General features: G+C 37.2%; 1 protein-coding gene across 4 annotated transcripts in view; it reads right to left on the reverse strand.

The window, feature by feature from the left end:
* OPA1 (OPA1 mitochondrial dynamin like GTPase) overlaps positions 1-19,836 on the reverse strand; it is a 51,445-nt gene that overhangs the window by 11,239 nt on the left and 20,370 nt on the right. For all 4 annotated transcript variants that reach the window (XM_048314954.1, XM_048314952.1, XM_048314953.1 and 1 more), the window contains 18 exons: positions 19,601-19,681; positions 19,114-19,188; positions 18,717-18,788; positions 18,477-18,576; positions 17,860-17,990; positions 17,260-17,332; positions 17,102-17,174; positions 16,222-16,337; positions 15,557-15,621; positions 14,868-14,944; positions 14,477-14,642; positions 13,798-13,950; positions 13,088-13,196; positions 12,377-12,456; positions 11,108-11,248; positions 9,669-9,785; positions 8,314-8,407; positions 7,885-7,995 (listed from right to left, as the gene is read on the reverse strand). In XM_048314954.1, the coding sequence (XP_048170911.1) occupies positions 7,885-7,995; positions 8,314-8,407; positions 9,669-9,785; positions 11,108-11,248; positions 12,377-12,456; positions 13,088-13,196; positions 13,798-13,950; positions 14,477-14,642; positions 14,868-14,944; positions 15,557-15,621; positions 16,222-16,337; positions 17,102-17,174; positions 17,260-17,332; positions 17,860-17,990; positions 18,477-18,576; positions 18,717-18,788; positions 19,114-19,188; positions 19,601-19,681 (1,834 nt within the window). The remainder of the gene's footprint in view (positions 1-7,884; positions 7,996-8,313; positions 8,408-9,668; positions 9,786-11,107; positions 11,249-12,376; positions 12,457-13,087; positions 13,197-13,797; positions 13,951-14,476; positions 14,643-14,867; positions 14,945-15,556; positions 15,622-16,221; positions 16,338-17,101; positions 17,175-17,259; positions 17,333-17,859; positions 17,991-18,476; positions 18,577-18,716; positions 18,789-19,113; positions 19,189-19,600; positions 19,682-19,836) is intronic.

The following is a 19,836-nucleotide window of genomic DNA, read 5'->3' on the forward strand; positions in this document are numbered from 1 at the left end:
GTCAATTTCTTAAATTATCTACATGGAATTAAAAACATGATAGTCGTGCAAAAACAATTAATTTGCGTTCTAACAGGAAGTTTGCAAATCTGTTGTGAGATATTGCTTTGGTTCAAAATCAGGGGAAACTGAAGACACAACTGTACAGACTGATTCCAAGCACACTGTCCCCAACTTCCTGCGTCACGGAGCACCAGGACCTCTACAGAGCTCAAAGGGAGCACAGGAGTCATGCTGCCACCAGCACACTGGTGACACCAGCACAAGCTTGAACTCATTAAGAAACAGACAGCCCACATTTTGTAACTGATTGAGACTGGGGCAGAAATAAATGTGCTCTCAATGACAAGCAGCCTCTGATAAGATACAGGCCATATTAATGTCCTCAGGGAAGCTGCTGGCAGGGGACTGTGAAGAGAGCAGCTACCCTGCACATGCTTAGCAGAAGTTGGAGATCTGTTTGGTGATTCCCAGAGGGAAATGGCAGCTCTGCTTCTGTCTGGGTAGAAGGCCACACCATCCCCTGGTGTAATATTCTGCCAGCTAAGGATGAGATGAGTGAGTGCTTCTCACTGCTATGACCAGGTGAAAGGAGAATGAGATGAAAGCAAGACTGCTGACACTTCTGGAATTTTCTTACAACTATGAAGTAACTGCATTTTTACTTAAGTGGCTTCTAAAACTCCAATATTTAGGCACTGTGAAAGAAATAAGAGCACAAAATAATCCCAATTCTTCAGATTCTAATAAAATTACTCTGCCATTTGCATGTCCTAAGATGCTTCCCTCTTTCCTCTGTATCTGTCTTTGGGCGGCAGGGGTGACATTTGGGCACTACCTTCAAATATCTTGAAAACGATACCTTTTTTCTGTATCTTGTAAACACTGAAAACCACACTGGTTCTGATTTAAGGACTTCTAACCACTGCCTTTTGAGCTGTTTCGTCCGCCTCTAGTTTCTAGGGGAAAATTACCTATGATCTGCTTATTTGAGAGATCCTTCCCCCTACAGCTGAGCTTTGCCCCTATGAAACACTGTGACCTTTTAAAAAGAAGTTAAAGCTCATAATAGAAGAGCAAAGGGAAGCAAAGGCTTCAGAAAGCCAAGTCAAAGCCTGATTTTAAGGAGCACTTGTAATCAACAATGTCATGAATGATAGAGGTCAAATCAAAACACGATTGGCAGTCATCTCAAGGAACTGAAATTTAATTAGGCCACAGTAATGATCACAGTATAGGATTATTTTTACACAGCATTTTTGTTCTGCAGCTAACAGCAATGAAAGAAAAAATGTAACCACGGAGCAAGTAATTACATGCAAAGTACTCTTCACAGACTTTATCCCCAACTTTGCATAAATGCATAACAAAAAAGGGGACTCACTTGGATTAAAACCAGTTTGTTACATAGAACAGACACAACAGAATCCACTCAGCTTAGCCAAATCACAGGAACTTCAGGTCCTGAGTCAGCAACTTACATATGAAGTGCCAACCTTAGCATTCTAACTCCATTAAACTGGCAAGTTTATTATATGCCTATATGATATTAAATCATTCATGCTCCCAGTTGGCAAATGGTTTACATTCAACAAGAGAAAAAGTAAATTAAAAATTTAATGCTGTGACTTCAAAGCAATGACTTTAGATATAAAACTTGAAAGTATTTTACTGTAACTCTGGTTTGTTTAGCTTTTATATGTTTTAGTCTTTACAAGAAAATAATTAAGTTCTGCAAACTATTACATTTCATAGCTTACAAACGTATGACAGAATTGAAACAAATGGCCCTAAGCTGTCTTTTCTTCATGTGAGGGCTTACTCCTCAAATGTTTCAAAAAGCTTTTGTGCAGAATAAAGCCTCAGCTAGCCCACGACACCTGTACAGGTGTCAACATTACTGACAAATGAACTTGGAGGCTGATCTATTCACATCCATAGCTAGCAGTTTCAGGATCAAGTTTCCACAGGCATTCCCACCTCCTGCCAATGACTCTCCCATGCACATGGTTTTACTTATAATTTGGTGAAGAACTGGGTTTTCTTCTCCAACTTGTGAGGACACAGGATATTGGATGAATAGTATGCTGACCTAGGAAAGATGCTTTGTATGTACCATATTTTGTTTATCCAGTGGCTTTGCAACATTCATAGTTTTGCTGTACAAAAAGAGTAAAAGAAGAAGAAATAGGACATGTGTATTTCTTTTGGGTCTGCGAGATTTCAGTTCTAGTGAAGTGAATGGCAAAGCTCCAGCTGCCTGCCTGAAGCTTGGATTCACCTGAAGCATTCATCATCTATGTGCACCACCTAGCATGCTTTAGATGCTACTGCAATAGGGAGAGATGACACAGCTTTAGGATAAGACACTGGAATATCCACTTCCTTTCTGAAATGATTAAAGGATTCAGTTCCTAACAGTTTTTTCTTAATAAAGTGTACTAAACTAGTATTTTCCACGCAGTTGCTAACCAGAAATATGCAGCTGAGGAAAAAAAAAGACCATCCTTTACGATCTTCATAAATTACACGCCATACAAAAAACCAAAACAATCCCCGAGAGGGAATCGAAAACAAGAGGGACAAGGACAGTCAAGTGCATATTCCCCCGAGAGGCGGAGGGGAGCCCCGGTACACGCGGTGCCGCCGCTCCGCCCCGCGCCCCCTCCGCGGCCGCTCAGCGCCACCGCGCGCTCGGCACCGGCGCCGCAGCTGCCTGAGCTCCCCACCCGCCGCGGCCGCGTGGAGAAACTCAGCGCGGCGGCACATAAATGCTGGAAACACGGAGCTAGTTCTAGGACGCGTTTTACTGGGAACTCAACGTTTTAAACAACTACCATGTTAAAAAGTAGTCTACAGAAAGGTAAGATTTATCCACGTGCTATCAGTTTTGCACTGAGTATTTCTGCTGAAATTACTAGTCTGGCATTTGTGTTAAAAATAAAACAGCAGAAAACACATTATTTATATTGAAATTGAATTCTTTCGCCTATGTATTATTTTTTTCCCAGAAAAAAAAATATTACCAAATGCTGAAAAACATAATTAAAAAGACAGTTCTAGGGAAGCTGTGACTAATTGTATTTCATAAATAACCACCCAAGCCCCCATTTTAAAATACATTTAACATTTAAAACCTTCAGCAACTTCAGAGGCAGCCTGCATGAATGTTTAGTATCATTCACTTTGGAAAGTTAAACGCAAATACAGGACAAAACAGTATAAACTTGCAAATACCGCAAAAGATCACTGATAAAATTAAAGGATATATATTGACTCATCCATTTTCAAAGGTACTGTACAAATAAAGGGTAATAAAAAAGAGCAAGTGAAAAAGATTTGGGTAGAGCTGCACACACTTGTGTCTAACAAGGCTGCAGGAATTTGAAGGCACTGACTTGCCACCATTAGATTTTCCCTCCAGCCCGAAGCAGTGCCTTAAAGCCTGCAATACAAACAGGGCAGTCCTGCCAAGAGGCTTTTCTGTGAAATTTTCCTTTTAAAATATTGATGTTTACCATTGTACTGTTAGCTCCCTCTACCCCATTTCACTTCTTACAGAACACAGCGTATTTAAGACACTGATGTAGATAAGCAAATACTAAGTTGCGTGGAATATAAATTTCAAATCAAAGTATTTTGTCCTTCAGCAAGGAGCACAATCGAGATGCAGGTGCCAAGTGGAAAGTAAATGTAATTCTTCCTGGTTTTGGGGAAGCTATCCAAGTCAAAGCTATGTTCCTCAAATGGCAGACAACTTTGGTGAAGAACTTCAATAAAAATAATGCCCCAGAGTTGTGAGGGAGGTTGTGAACAACTGCATTAAAACAGGTTCCTACCAATTGCTGAATAAGCCTGCAGTACCCAGTTAGACATGAGAGAGACAAGAGACAGATAGCAAATTACTCTTGTTTCTGAATCCTCATAATAAGAAACCAATAAACACATCTCAACTGTACCTACAGTTTAAAAACATGACAAGAAAAGGAAAATATCACAGCTGTTACTTTTCACACAAGAACTTGGAGTTGTTGCAGATAGACCACTGCAGCATCAGCTCACTGTTCAGTAACAGGCAAAGGAGGAAACAGACTACAAGAAATTACTGTAAAAAGACCAGAATAAAACTCGGAAAGCATCATAACACAAGTGTATAAATCCATAATATAGATACTTTCCAAATAATTTGTGCAAAGTCTGCTCTTTTACCTCAAAAAGGGTTTAGTGGAACTAAGAAAGAGGAAAAGAGTGGCAAGGCTGATTGAAACTAGGAAACAATGTCCATGCAAAGAACAACTAGACCATGAGAACTTTTCAAGTCAGAAAGAAGAACATCAAGTGCAGGTAGCATACACATCTATGAAGTCACGAATGGCAAAAAAAATGAATAGAAAAAGATTACTGAATGTTTTTCACAGTGCAAGAACTAAGGAGAACCAAATGAAACTGGCAGGTGGCTCAGAAACAAACAAAAGGAAGTACTTTTTCTCACAATGTGTAGTTGAACCCTGGAACTAATTGCCACAGGATGTTGCAGATGCCAAAGTTTACATGAGTTCAAAAAGCAATTAGAGAAATTCGCAGGAGGAAAAAAAAGTCCATGAATGCCTATTAATCACAAAGATATTACCTCAGGATTAGGAAATCTTGGAACTACAAACCACGGCTCTGAGAGCATAACAGGCAAGCCCTACTGTATTCTTATGTTGTTCCCACGCCTGCTCACTGCCAGGGTCAGGACACTGGGATACATCAACCACAGGTGTATCTCTCAGTAGAAGTATTCTTACAGATTGATTGCATTTTAGAACATTTTTAAAGTCAATTTTGCCAATTCAGCTGTTCATATTCTCCTCTATCCCTTTTTGTACCTTACAATCCTTTCTTCCAAAAGGACTCTAATCCTAGGGCTTCTTTATTTCCATAAATTTAGTAACCATTCACTGGTACTAGTATCATGATAATACTTACGTTAAGGAGTACATTTACATTACATTTAAAGCACATTTTTGAAGAAAAAGGAACCTTCAGTACATTAAAAAATTAGTAATTTGTTTAAAAGATCTGTTTACAGTCTTTACCTAGAAGAAAACTTGAGATATGAACACTGAGAAGCAGCAAGATTCAGGGCATAAATGTCAAGGAATATTCTTATATAGGATTAAAATACTATTCAAGGCTATAGAACACAGACAACAAAACCTGCTCAAGTGAGTTTTACTTTCTCATTGTGTGAGCTCTCATAATGAGACTGGGTCACCCATGTTACTAACAGCCATTAACCAGTATCCTGAATAAACAATAAAACACTTTCAGTGCTTCAGCACTTGAAGACTGATGTAACAGTAGTGAGACAGTGTTCCCATATCATCAGCATCAAGAGGAGGCATCCCAACCTCAGGTCTATAAATAGTTTACATTTGCAAATAGTTTCTAATCAGGAAGTGAATCCCAGCCCCCTATTTACAAATTTAGACTGGAAATTAGAAGACTATTTGTAACCACCAGAAGAATGACATCCTGGAACACATTTTCAGTGTCAATAGTGAGCCCCAACAAGTAACTGATTTGAAGAGGGAGCTCAAGATATTCGAATCAGCTGGGTTATATAAACACAGCTGCATGGAATAGAGATACTGGACTTCGTGTTTCAGGAAATCGCTTCCCTTCCTAATTAAAATACCAATAGGTTATGAACAAGGAGTCACAGGAGTGTCGCAGGAGTCAGGATTTTTTCCTTTAGTGGAGTCCTGAATTTTACTAAGTGCTACAAGAAGGAAATTATAGCCATCTGAGAGTTCAATGCTCTATGCTATCAAAATCTGTCTCAGAAGTATAAAAAAAAACTTCTGCACCATAGAAAAGCATTCTATTCACCAAGGGAAAGGCAAAGAAACCCCCTTTTCCTGTCATATTCCCATAAAAATCACTGCCACTTAGCAAAAATAGCATGCAGAAAGAACTCAGCTGATCTGAGTATGGAGCTAAGCAGTGGTAGTTTTAAAACCTTCCCACAGGTACAATAAAGCAGAACATGTCATCATACATTGTTTTGTACTGAGTAACAATTATTTCCTTAGAATAATGCATGTGGGATCTGTGACCTCCTGAATTTAAAGAAATACAGTGCAGTGACATGTTTTTGCTATATAGTAATTTATGAAATGCAAACTACATACTTGAAGCATTTATACCAATGCACGGACACCTCAGGTTATGAACACACACAGGCTGCTCCTACAGGTCTAGTCTTAGTTTACAAAATAACAACCTCAGTTGTCACTGCTTTGAAATGGGAGCCTATTACTGAGGCTGGGGAGAAGCAAAGTTGACAATGCAAAAATTCTAAGTCAATTTCAGTGCAAAATAAAGACACGCTAATTTAAACATCATGGGCATCTAAGGGTTCTTTTATTTTGTTTTGAAACATGGAATACTTGAGGATAAATCAAAATTGCCGAGGTTCCCTATATACCAGTGTTTGCTCAGGAAAAAAGCCCAAAAAATCATCATCCAGCATCAAAGCAATAAAGCAAGCAGCACTGCTTGAAAAGGAGAATTTTCTCAATAAAAGTCTGCATCCTACTATGCAGCTACCACTTATTTGACCTCAACATATACAGAGAAGAGGAGAACCCCTTACGTTGTAAAACATGTTCTACCTACTCCGAAAGAATGTTTACATGAAGGTTGATACAGGGTTTGAAAAGCAACACAAGATGTTTAGAGAGAATTACGTACCTATCATGAAAATTATACAGTCATAGCATCTGTTTCAGAGACCAGTCAAGAAAACCCAGGCAATTTGCCCCAGATCACTAGAACTCCTACTCACAATTCCAAAATATTACATTTTCTAAAGGACAACAAATACAATACTGGGATTTTGATAACAAGACTCCAATAAGACAGTATTTTCAGTGTAACCAAACCAGCACTATTAAAAAAAAAATCCTTAGATTTTGAGTTTATTATAAGCAAAACATTTATGTTACGTTTTGGATGTAAAAAATGGAAAATATGATTCACAGTTCGGAAACTAACAGCTACTGCAGGCTTCTCTGTCCCACTGAACCCTGAATATCAGAACTTTGCTAATTAAAAGAAGAAACACTGATCACAATATTAATTTATTCTGAATTAAATATCCTAAGTCATATTTAAGACAAAAATTAGTTTCTACATCAAACACAAAATAGAGGTCTAAGAAGAATGGTCACCTGTGATGTGAACATGCAGTATTAATGTAACTACAGGAACTTCATCTACCACTAGCTTTTTTTCTTTTCCCTTTTGCACAACATTGTTTTTTCCCCTCCCAGACCAGGTGCACAGCTGGGGTTTAAGTGGAAGTCTCACAGAACAGCAGAATGCTGCCAAAAAGACAACTGTACGTGTACAAGACACGGCCCATCAGCTAAAAGTCAGTCTAAACCCTACTCGATGTGCAGGTAGACAACAGGAGACAGCCTCATCCTGGACTGTCACCTTAAAAACTTTCACTGCTTAAAATCTTATTATATTAATTATAAAACCCTTCAGCACTTTTTGAGTGACCCAAAGCATTAAACTACTGTAAACCCTCTGGAAGGAGGATCTCCCTTTAAAATCTTACTCTGTTTTAACCACGCTTTTTCAATATACTGGTGCCATATATTTATATCAGTGAAATTACATCCAGTGTAAATGATATCATTTACACTATACTACCCATGTCCACCTTTGAATCCGTAAGATCTGACCGTATTTAAGAAAACTTCTATAGGATATTAAATAAATGCCAACACATGAACAACCCACATCACACTGAATATTCTCAAGGACAGTAGTCAGAATTTGCTTCATTTCAAGCTCATTCCAAAACACTGTAGAGTGGGTACTTACTGAGATCCTCTGCAAGCTGGACTCTCTTGCCAGTTAGGAGCATCACCTTTTTTTCATTGTCCTCAGCAAAATCTTCAAGCACTTCCTTTACATTCTTCTCCAAACGCCTTACTGTAAAAAACCAAAACAACAAAGCAACCAAAAAAAAGTGAGTGGCAACACTTTTGCAACTCCAATGACCTAAGGACAAAATTTTGGGAAGGCTTGTTAGAGATGCAGTATGTTGCCATACTTACTAATCTGATAGGAGAAAAGGCAAACTTCTGAACACAGAAGCCCCTTCTTTGGGCCATTAAGAAAGGACATCCTTTGACAAAGATTTTTAAATTTCCAAGAGTATTTTCTCTCTCAGCAAAATTATTATTGGATGAGTTTTCTAGAAGGAGACAATTTTTTGTTTCAAACCCTTCCACTGACTGTGAGCCTTACCTTCAGTGTTAGCGAGCTGCTGCCTCAGTGTATTTGCTGTAATCGCCAGCATTCGCTGTATTCGCCAGAAGAGGACGATGTCATTACATTCGAGCTGGAATGACAGAACTTGTGGTGTCAGACCTCTGATGTCCAGTGAACATCCTACACACACAAGAATCTCTTGACACTTTTAGCTGCAACTGTAACATCATGTATATATATCCAGATCTTGCACAAAAATCCCATAGAATTACTGGTGTAGGTAACAAGGAAACACATCAAAAATACTTCACAAGAACCACATCACCCTTATTTAATGAACTGCAACACCTTCACGTCTTGCTATTTTCAACAGAAAGAGCTGTATCATGGGAAACCATGGAAAAACAATTTGCACACACTTTATGCAGGCTGGGGAGTGTAACCTGATGCTCACTGTTCGAAGCAAATATACTGAGAGACAACAGCTGAGCTCCAGGCTGTGCCTCCCTGCATGACAAATGCTTCTGAAGACAGGGCTGGGCCAAGGGCTGTATTCGATAACAACAGAAGAGACAGTTTCTACACCTGCAAGAGGGAGGCATTGCAGGAGGGAGCATTAAGTTCACATTAGGACACCCTAAAAAAGACAGTAACGTGAATAGGAGTTTAAGTGTCATGAAGAGGCAGCTCTCCATGCTGTGATCTCATTCTCTCTTATCTCTTACAGGCAAAGGTATTTCTAAAGTAACAAAAGATTTCTGGCTTCATGGCTCAACAAAAGACAAAGTGAAGAGGTCTACCTTTCCAGTAATTTCTCTTTGATTTACAATATAATGGTAATAAAATGGTGTATTCTTTCTGTGACCTGATGCATACTGTCATTTGTTGCACAAGCTTGGGTTTACAAAACTGGGAAGCCATTTATAAAGACTTGTTTGGAAACTCCATAGTTGTTCATTTTTTTCCCATTGATCACACATGGTTCCAAGCATTAACTCTAAACACTTACTGACCATACTTTTCCTATAAATCCATAAGGATGTTTGCTGAATATTTTGTATCAGTAAAACAAGTAACTATTAATGGAAAAGCAGGAGAAATGGATATCAACAACATATCAACAGCTGTACACTACTGCTTTTAACCGTGCATTTTCATTACACATCAATTAGAAACAGACGTTTAGGTCATGGCTGATACCTAGTGGCCATTTTACATAATTGCCACCAGGATGGCATTTTATCCATTACAAGCCTGATGTAAAATGTAACTGAGATCACCAGCTATCTGGTCAGGCTACTTTGAAGTATTTTTAGATTTTTTTTCAACTGAAATACAAATATTAAGGCAAAGCACCAGTGTAGATGAAAAACATCTGTTCTTCAGTTTACCTCTGAGTCCACAAAATGCCTCTGATAATAATAGAAGCCTCTTCGACATAGATTGCAATGGTTCAAAGCAGACTTCAGGAAGTATCTTCTATAAATTTGGTGCCATGTGTCTTTAATCTAGGAAAAGAGTATTTAAATTTGACTAAATAAATAAATACATACACTCACTATCGTGCTTAGATTAATGACTGCATTTAATTTTAAAATGTAACTCCAAATTCCACTATTGATATCACGTACCATGTGTTTAAATATTTCTCAGAAATTTGTCTGCAACTGGGATATGATTAATGTTAGTTACACTTGGCAAACACTACAGATGACTGTCAATTTAAAAACCTACTCTTCTATGCACATAACTGAATGCTTAAAAATACTGTCTGCAGCCAAAACACGTTTAAATTATATACTACAAAACAATCTTTACAGTAACACTGAGAACACATTTTTGAGTTGTACACATTAATTTACCAATTAAACCAGATTAAAGCTTAGAGAAATATTTAATAGGTCTTACGCAAACAAACATTTATAACTTTTCTTGATTAGGCTTATTATGTTTCAATTCTTCAAAATTAAATATGTGCATTGAGATGCCTCTCTGGAAAACCCATAAAACATAATTAAGAAAATCAGTTGCTTAGCTAGAAAAAAAACCTCAATTTGCACTCAGCCTCCTCATGCAGAGGATGTGGATCACTAATATGACCTTTATAAAAAATGCTAAGTGCTGTATAGGAAAGGAGTAGCAGATATTTAAATAACTCTTCTACCTAGAAGAAGTGCATGTATTAATGTTGAAAAGGTAGCCAAAGTTACTGCAGAAAATAAATCACTGCTAAAGGAAATCTACATCTATTACTTACTAATGTCTGAATTCTCATTTATTTAAAATCTTACGTTTGATTAGATAAGGGGTCTAATTACCCTTAATAGTCTTTCACTGCAATGAGATATGTCATTTTCCAGAACATTTCAAAAGTACAATACACTTGGGACACTAAAAAAATCCTGCCTTTTTCCAAGTATTTAAAAAAAAATTCCTCTCTCTTCATTGTACTAATGAACTTCAAACTTCACATACAACTACACTGAAAGCTTTAGGATGTACAATATGTTTTTACTGTTTCTTGCTCACAAAGGCCTTGATTACATCTGAACAATAATTTCTAACAAGCTTTGTTATAATGTAGGCAAGAAAATCTGCTCAGCAGATTCTGATTCCAGTCGAAACTGACAGATTCCAAAGTGCTGTACAGCCTTTGTCTGCCAGCCAACAGAAGCGCGTGAATTGCGTGCAAGCAGTCATTTAGTGATTCGTTTGGAAACATCTGCATTACAAACTCAGTATGCAGATGGAATCTCTTGTTTGCTATCTAGAAAACATTCAAGTGTTCACAGGGAGCCTCCATGTGTCTTGTTACAATTCTGCATCTCACCAGACATGGATCCACTGCTACTCCTCTTGCTTCCAGGTTCTTTCTGACAGTCGTCACCTCATCATTTGCCAGATAAGCTGGATGATCTTCATTGCACTTGATTAATTTCTCAAGTTCATTTTTTGTTTCATTACGAATATTCTAGGACAGGAATGATTAGTTGGTATTTATTATTAGAGACTCAGATCATCAGCACCTCCTCAATAAACACTTCATTTGCTTAATAAGCCAGGGCAGAAAAAGCCTCTGACACTATTACCTATCACTTTTAAGTTACTTCAAAAGGAATTTGTGCAAAGACACATCAACAAATACAGCATGTTTAATGGATAATTCACTGTTAATTTAATTTTTTTCCTGCTTCATTATATACAGCAATGTAGAACAAGAATAAAAGGGTGGGAAAAAAAATCATAGCTTTCCCCTCCATGAATATCTGCTAGATGGGTTCACATTCACATATCACCTGTGACACTGATGAGAATTGTAATTTTTGCCTGTTAGCTAGCAGGAACTCTCCACGGATTCACACCTTTAAGCTGCTGTTCATAGAAGTTAATTAATATAGGTTGAAATCACTATCTTGCTCCCACACCTGGCTGCAAACAGCTGCCTGTAAAACTCCCTTCCCTGAAACAATTATTTCCTACTCTACCCTTTTAAACTCTGCTTACTTCTTTAAAGTATGAATCAGTTTGACAAGTATCTAGAAAAAGTAATATAAAAAGCCCATCATCTCTGGGCATTGAATGAAAGGTGCTATTAAAATTCAAAAAGAAATTTCCAAAAGCTATGAGCAACTGAGAGGAGATGTTATGGTGAATATGGACAATCAGAAGATATAACTATGATTACAATGCTAGTGATAATGCTATCACACACTAATTAAATCCAAACAGAGCATGACAGGAAACTGAATGTGACTTCTGTTTAGAAGGCAGGCATGAAACGTATAGAAGAGAATAGCCCAGTTTCCACCTGCTTTCACTGAATTCTTTCTACTGCAAGAACTTTAATACACAAATCAATGGCATAATAGCAAAGATGTAATTCAGCTGAAAAATGGAAAACAGTTTACAAGTCACTTTGTAGATGCAGCAGGGAAGAAGTATATGAAATTCTCTGTAGTATTTAAAACAATGATATTTTTTTTTTGTAGTCATCTAAATAGTGTGAAGAGAATTGGTAGTTTTGAAAAGGTGCTGAGTAATAATCAAAGTTTTCTAAAGGTAGTGGACTATAAATTCTTTATAATTTTCTTCCTTTTACCTGTTCTTTGGTGCGGCCTACCCAGTACAACCATCTTTTTTTCCAGTCTGGACCCACCATATCTTCAATAACAGATTCAGCTGAAAAAGGAGGTATGATATTAACTATCAAACAAAATATATGCCACCAGCCAAATTTATACTTTCAAAATTAAGTACATGAACAAGAATGAACATTTTATGTTGGAGAACATAAAATACGCCACACTGAGTCAAGTCAGGTGTCTTACTTAAAGCCATGGTTGATGTATTTTACTAAAATTTAAGAATTACTTCCAACCAGTAGATACTTCAAGAAGTATATAAAAAACACAACATCCCTCTAACGAGACCACCCTCCTGGTTTCAAATCATGCATTTAAAAAACCCCAAATCTTACCTTGCTGCAACTTGCATCAAAACTGATTATGCTAGAAACCATAAAAAGACCAACTATTTTCCCTGAATTTACCCTGTTCTCCTACACATGGATTTATACAATTTTTTGCCTCTATAGATCTCTATTGTCTATCTTTCAGTTGCCTCATTGCAAGAGCAAGAGCACAAGAGCTTTTGAGGCTGTATTCTGATGAGTATTTCTATCAGTATCAGTACTACTTCAAACACCACTGTGTCAGTTGGGCTGATACTAAGGCTACACTTCAGTGAAGTCAACTAGGTCCACACTGGCCTAGATTAAAAAGGGAAGAGTGGAATACATGACACCACTCACTGTCTTTGAGCCGACTTTGGAGCGTCTCTTCCATAAAATGAATGGCTGCATCCCACTGCTGTTTATCAGATATTGACCGGTCTTCTAAAGCATTGTGCTGGATCACCCGCTGCAATACAGAATGCCACTTTAGCATGCAGTAAAAGAATTTATCCAGGATTTAGTAAAAAACCCATTTCTAGTATTCTTTTCATTTTTCAATGTCTGCTGGAACAGATTATATTGGGCACACACAACATATTCAAGAGGCACCTCTCAAAGCACTGCCAAAATTATTTTCGTGTGCCTCTAACTCTTTTTCTACAGTCTAGCATAAATAATGTAAAACTAAAGAAAAAGATATGAAATCCCTCTGGATTACAGAATCTATAAAGATGGTAATGAAATGATGTTATTTTATGTGGCTAGACTGAACAGAACAAATAAGCTGATGCTAAACAATTCTCACCAGGCTGCCCTTGTGCAGCCAGTGGGTTATGGAGGACTTTCCTGAACCAACCAAAAAAGTTTTATTAGATACTATTTAGGGCAGTAACTAATAAAAGATAATAATGAAATGAATTGAGAAACACTGAATTAAAACATTATATAGAAAAGGTGAGATGGATACAAAAATAATCATCTTATGATTACAGCGAAAGAATGCAAGAATACTGATTATTCAACTGTAATAAAAACATTTCAAGGCAAAAAAACCCACTACATTATACCAGGCTATCCTCTGCTCTCTCATTCCATCTATGTCGTTTAATAGTTTCTTCTCTGACAGCTTGTTTCAGCTTATCAAAGATATCATCATGCTCTTTTCCTTTTTTTTCTGTCATGAAACGGGAAAATTCTTCTTGTAAAGTCTCCCATGCCACCTGGAAAGTTAGCAAACAATTCCTCCTGAAATGGACCATTACACCATGTACCAGCTGATAAATGCACATTTTTAACAATTCTTGCCAGTATGAAAATTTGGAGACTTTCAAAAAAAACCATGCAAGCATAAGAGTAAGTCACTGACTTTTCTTTTGCTGTATCCATTACTAATAAAAGCAACACTAAACTCTGCTTCACTGTATTGTAGCAAGCGGAATTCTGTTAAACTTGCATAAATCTATTAAATGTGAATATACCTACTTGAGGGGTTTGTTAACCTTGCAAAAGTAGGTTTGGGTTTTTTCTTTAATAGGCAAAATTCACCAGAAGAGAAAAATACAGTGTTTCTGCTTTGTATGCTTCTGAACATCAAGATCTTGCCGGCCTTTTCTGACATGTAAGCTGTTAAAGAACTGCAGTCAGCCATTCAAACATCACCTTACCTCTCTGGAGTTATGCTTTCATTTTGAATTTTAACTAAGTTTTTAATTTTTTTTTTTTTAATTTAAATAACTAAATTCTCACCTCTACTGCTTTATTAGGCAGTTGCTTGTCAGTCCACTGCTTCAGCTTGATGTCCACAGTGGTGTTAAACGTCCCTGAGTTTGCAGTCTGTGCTGCTGGCAGGTATATGTTCTCAATCACATGAGTAGATACCCTTTCCCATAAAGTTTTCTCAAGCATCTCCTCCCTAAAATGAGAGTTGTAACATGTGATGGTTTCCAGTACACAAGTTACTAATAGGTGTGCATTCAACTTGTTAGGAACACAGAAAACAAGACTACAGATCGCAGGAATACAATACATTGTGCAAGAAAAACAGTTTACTTGTATTTGAGAATTTTGTTTACTAGAACTCTACTTTAAAGGCAGACTTCTCCTAGTAAATTATGAAAAAAATAGAAAATTACCATACCAGTGCTTTGGTGTGACCTGAGTCAAACTTATGACTTCATCAAGAATCTCATTCTTTGCTTTCTCAAACAGTTCATTCTGTGCAAAAGGAAGTAATAAGATTAAGTATAGTTTGATCATGTTTCCATGCAAAAGGTAAAAAAATCCAGAACTGTTTTTTTAAGGCCTTTAAGCCTCAAATGATTCCTCCTGGTCATGTTCTGAACAATGGGTGTGCATATCATCAGCTACCCTAGTTTACCATACATCTTCCCCTCCATCTCTCGCATGCCTCTGTCCAGACATGGCATTTCAATATTCAGAATCTCTACAAAAGAATTAGAAAATGAGATCCTCATTGTTTTGTTACTCTCTGTGTCTGAAAGACCAGCGAACGTAACTTCTCTTTGCCAGTTTTATCATGATTAAAGAAGAAACACTGACCTATCCCTGGGGGCAAGTTAGGTCAGGTAACTGTATACTAGAAGAGCAAAGGACTTAAGTGTTGAAGTATCACAACTTTGAAGAACAGTATTTCATGAAACAGAACTCAGGATTTCCTTCCCCTACAATAATCTACAGTCCTAACATTTTGAAATGTCACTACTTTATGTTAACTTTAAGAAACCTTTACAAATGAAATCAAAAGGCATAAATTTTAATTTGTAACCTTCAGCCCTTTGAAGCACACCAAAGAAAGCAGTAATTTACCCTGTCAAGCTCTCGCAACCGGGGGTAATTGTTCTTCCATTCTGTCTCAAGATTGAAACGTGTGGCTGCAAAAATCAAAAACAGGGGCTTATTTTTTTTAATTGTCCATATGCACCTCATGACTGCCTTAAAAGTTGAGCATGTCTTAAAATTGCCACAAATCTTGCTTATGACAAACTCTCCAAGCACTTTAAGCGTGTCTGCAAATGAGCAGAATTTTTTTTCTGTCTATGTCAAGATACTCTGTATACAAATTGCAGAATTCATGCATTAAAAAAGCACAGTGGAGGCATTCAACTTCCAGCTCTGCACACACCAGCCGTGTCCTGGCTGACCAGATGGTACCTTTACATAGGAAGCCATTTCATAATCTTAAGTGGAAGAACTGCGTTTTGCCCACAGAAAAACTTCAACTTGATTTTTTTCTTCATACTTATTTATTCCTTTCATTTTTAGAGCAAGTGGTACTTCACAACATAAATTACTTTTTTAGATTTTTTTCTAGAAATTACCTGGGGAAATTATCAATTAATGGGAAATGTTGCTCATATAAAATGTATGAAACAATTGCCCAAGCATGCTGGCAAAACAGTATTACAAGCACATGGAAGAAATAACTGTTTAACAGTAAGTTGCTATTTCCCTTGCTCTTTGAAAACATTTACCTTTAAAAGCATCTGCTTGCTGCTCCACAGACTCTCTCACCATTTTCCAAAAGCAGTCTGACACAGCAAGACTTAAGTTCTTTGTTGTTACCTGATGTGCTTTCAGCATACTTGTTCTGTAAAGAAAGACAGCTAGAAGAATTTCTCTGTATACCCACGCTTTTGGGCCCCCATTTTCTCCTTTCTAGAATACAGGTTTGCTTCTTAGAGCAGAAAACAACATGTAACTGTGTACCTAACACAAATTCTAGTCTCTTCCTCTAAAATACTCAGTGTAGATCATCACCAAAGCAAAGGGGAAAAGCTCCAAAACAACACACAGGAACAAAAAACCCCACCCCAAATAAGTTATTCTAGAGGTTGCAGTGCTACAGGTACTACAGTCCCAAAGATCATGTACCGTACTTTCCTGAGAAATACCAGCCTGTGAAATCAAAACTCTGCTCAGTGAGCTTTCCTCAGAACACACAAACTACCCCTTTGAATACAACACTGTCACATCAAGACAACCGATGTTTAGAGGCACTACAACTCATTTTTGGCCTGGATTCACTCCTCTCAGGTGCATTAAGTGCTTAGACAAAGGCTGAAACTTAGTTCTTGTAGAGCCAGTGGAGAGACACACAAACCTTGGAAGAGTGGCCCAGAACTGCAGTGGAATCAATTGCTGCCTGAAGATGCCTGCCTGTCTCCACTGACTTACAGCAAACAGTAGGAAACCAGGATAACTTGGTCACCTCAACATGATACTTAATTTAAGCATAATAAATCTCAATTACTATTTCCACATTGCAATCCTTTTAAATTCAACAAGAAAAGCTGATGCTAGCATTTACCAACACAGGCTCATTTTAATAGAAAGAATAAAATAGCAACATACTTTAACAGCCTTGAATTTTGAAAAAATTCCTCTTCATATTCTTTAATAGATTCAATGCTTTCACTGCTGTTTCCTGCAGAAAGAAAAGAGTGCTGCAACAGTTCCATTTAGACAGCTTCCTGGGCTACCAAGGACAAAATAAGCAGAGCTCCCTTTACCTTTTCCAGTAACAACTGCAAAATAACCCAAAGCTTTCATTGGGAAGAGTTTGCCTTCAATGATTTGCTGGATCTATGAAAATAAAGGATTAAAAAAACATCACTAACTTTTCACAGAGACATTCTTTCCTCCAGCACAGTTTTAAAGCCAGATCTACTTATATCTATGCATAGACTACTGCAGTTTGGTCATGGGACTATGTGTTCTTTTGAGATTGAAAACAAAACAAACAAACAAACAAGAAATGGCATAAATCAAATAAGACATAACACAGCAGAACACAAAACACAACAAGAATGCCTATCACAGAACATCCGTAAGCCTTTTTGGGAAATGGAACTTGCTCAGGTCACCTTCACGAAAGGAATCAGTATTATAGCAAACTGAGACTGAAGTCACAGAGCTCATCACTAAAAGCAAGGCCTGAGAGAGATTAAAACAACAACCACCAAAAAAAAAAAATCATACTGAATACAGAAATAAGCACTCCAAACCATCTAGAACAGGCAGGTGAGGTCCAGTATCTCTGACAGCGTCTCAAGTATTTTACTATGTGTGACTTCAGCCAGCACAACATGAGAAAAAGAGTTTCAACTCACCCTGTTTGGACTAGCCACATTTTTCTCTGCAAGATCAACCTTAGTCAACACAAAAATTGTCCTTTTTCCTTGGGGATCCATTTGGCTGACTAAGTCTGTGACAATACTGCGTTCTGCATCCACTGACCCATCTGAAATAAATACAAAGTTTATTTTAGGGACTGTAGCCACCAAGTAAGTTTCATGTTACAAGTTTAACCCAGTAAAATTAGACTCATGTTCCATTTTTGGATACACACAGTGGAAAAACTGCTTTGTTCCCAGAATCGTAACAAACCAGTTTGTTGTAGTTCTGTAAGTTTTGAACAAGTACCAGCTTGCTCAAAATATTCAACATTGTATTATATTCAGTATTATTGAATGCTACCTCCAAAAACACTGGCAGAAAACTTGAATTTTTTTATCACCACCATTTTTCTTTGATGCTAAAAAACCCTTATCAAAAAGTCGCTTTTTGCCACAGATTGTCTTAATTTATAAAAAGAAATTCCACAGCATGCTGTTTTTTACACTACACGAAATATCAGAAAAGGAAAAATACCATCAGAACAGACTCCAGAGTAACATAAGAACCATGATTAAAAATATAAATGGATAATCATTTAGACTCTTAGTACCTTGAATACAGAGGATGATGGCATTAGGATTCTGCATGTAGGCCTTGCTGATGCTAAAGATAGTTTCCTTTGTATCTGGAGCCATACCTGACGTCACAGTCTTTAATATGAATATGGAGATAAACAGTTAAAGAAAAACAAAGAAAACAAACATGTTAAAAAAACCCCAACAGCTAATGTTCTCCCCAATAACACTACCTCATTTACATGTCTTCATTTTTTAAATGATTGCATACTTACGCTAATGACTCCAGGTAAATCAACCAATACCATTCTCTGCAAACCAGGACCTTTCACACTTAAGGAGATGGTCTGTGAAGTAAAATTGAAATTAGAGGTTTATACATTACCTACTTTGAATGTAGTTACATAGACAAACACACATATAAAAAACTAAATGAACACATATTCACACACATATACTTTAATCAGCAACAACCTGTAATTTTAAATAGGAAGTACAAATTTTAATGGAAGTAATTGTTGCATAAAACTGATTTTAACATCCCAAATACATTGTATAGTGCAAAATATGAAGTATATGCAAACTGGATTCACCACAGTCTCCCAGTTGAAGAAAACTTGCAAAACATATACACGTACAGATATTTGCCATTAAATGTTTGACAAGTCTTACCTCAGTGCTAACAGTGCACCCTTCTTTCACACTATTTCTCATTCTGATTTCTATTTCATTTCTCAAAGCTGCAAGCTGTTATAAGAAAAGCAAAATATCAAACGCAAAACTCTTTACAACTGATAGAAGAAAAATTACCTACACAGAAAACCACATTTACTTAGGGATGAAGATCTCAGTTTATAGGTATTATTTCAAATGCATGTGTAGTCAGTCTGGTAAATGTGGACGGCACTAAATGACAGATTACCTGCAGATCCCTTCATGCTTCAAAAACTGCCTTGGCACAAGAAGCACTCTACATTTTATCCACTTCAGTGCCAGCCAAAAACCACATGAAGAGATAATTTAATAACTAATACAATGTCTTGCCCCACTAAACATCTTTCACTCTAATTAAACAGGGGCTTAGAGATCACAGAGACACAAAATTGTTCAGAGAATTAATAGAAGTCTCGTTAACTTCCAGTCACTTTATTATACTTACATCCTCCTCTTTGGTCAGATCAAACTCCCGAGAGCTGTCTTTGAATAAAGCCACATGGTGGGGACCTTCGCTAAGGGTTACCTAAATGTTAAAAGCTTTAATGAGAAAGCATAGCAAATCTAACCCAGAGAAACATGAGAAATATATGGCATATGTGCACCTTCCTCTGTAGAAACACAATTATATGTAAAGCTTATTCAGCACTGTTGGGGAAGATGAAACAGGAAAGCCTTATG

This window comes from Corvus hawaiiensis, chromosome 10, assembly GCF_020740725.1.
Source record: "Corvus hawaiiensis isolate bCorHaw1 chromosome 10, bCorHaw1.pri.cur, whole genome shotgun sequence".
Classification (NCBI taxonomy): Eukaryota; Metazoa; Chordata; class Aves; order Passeriformes; family Corvidae; genus Corvus; species Corvus hawaiiensis.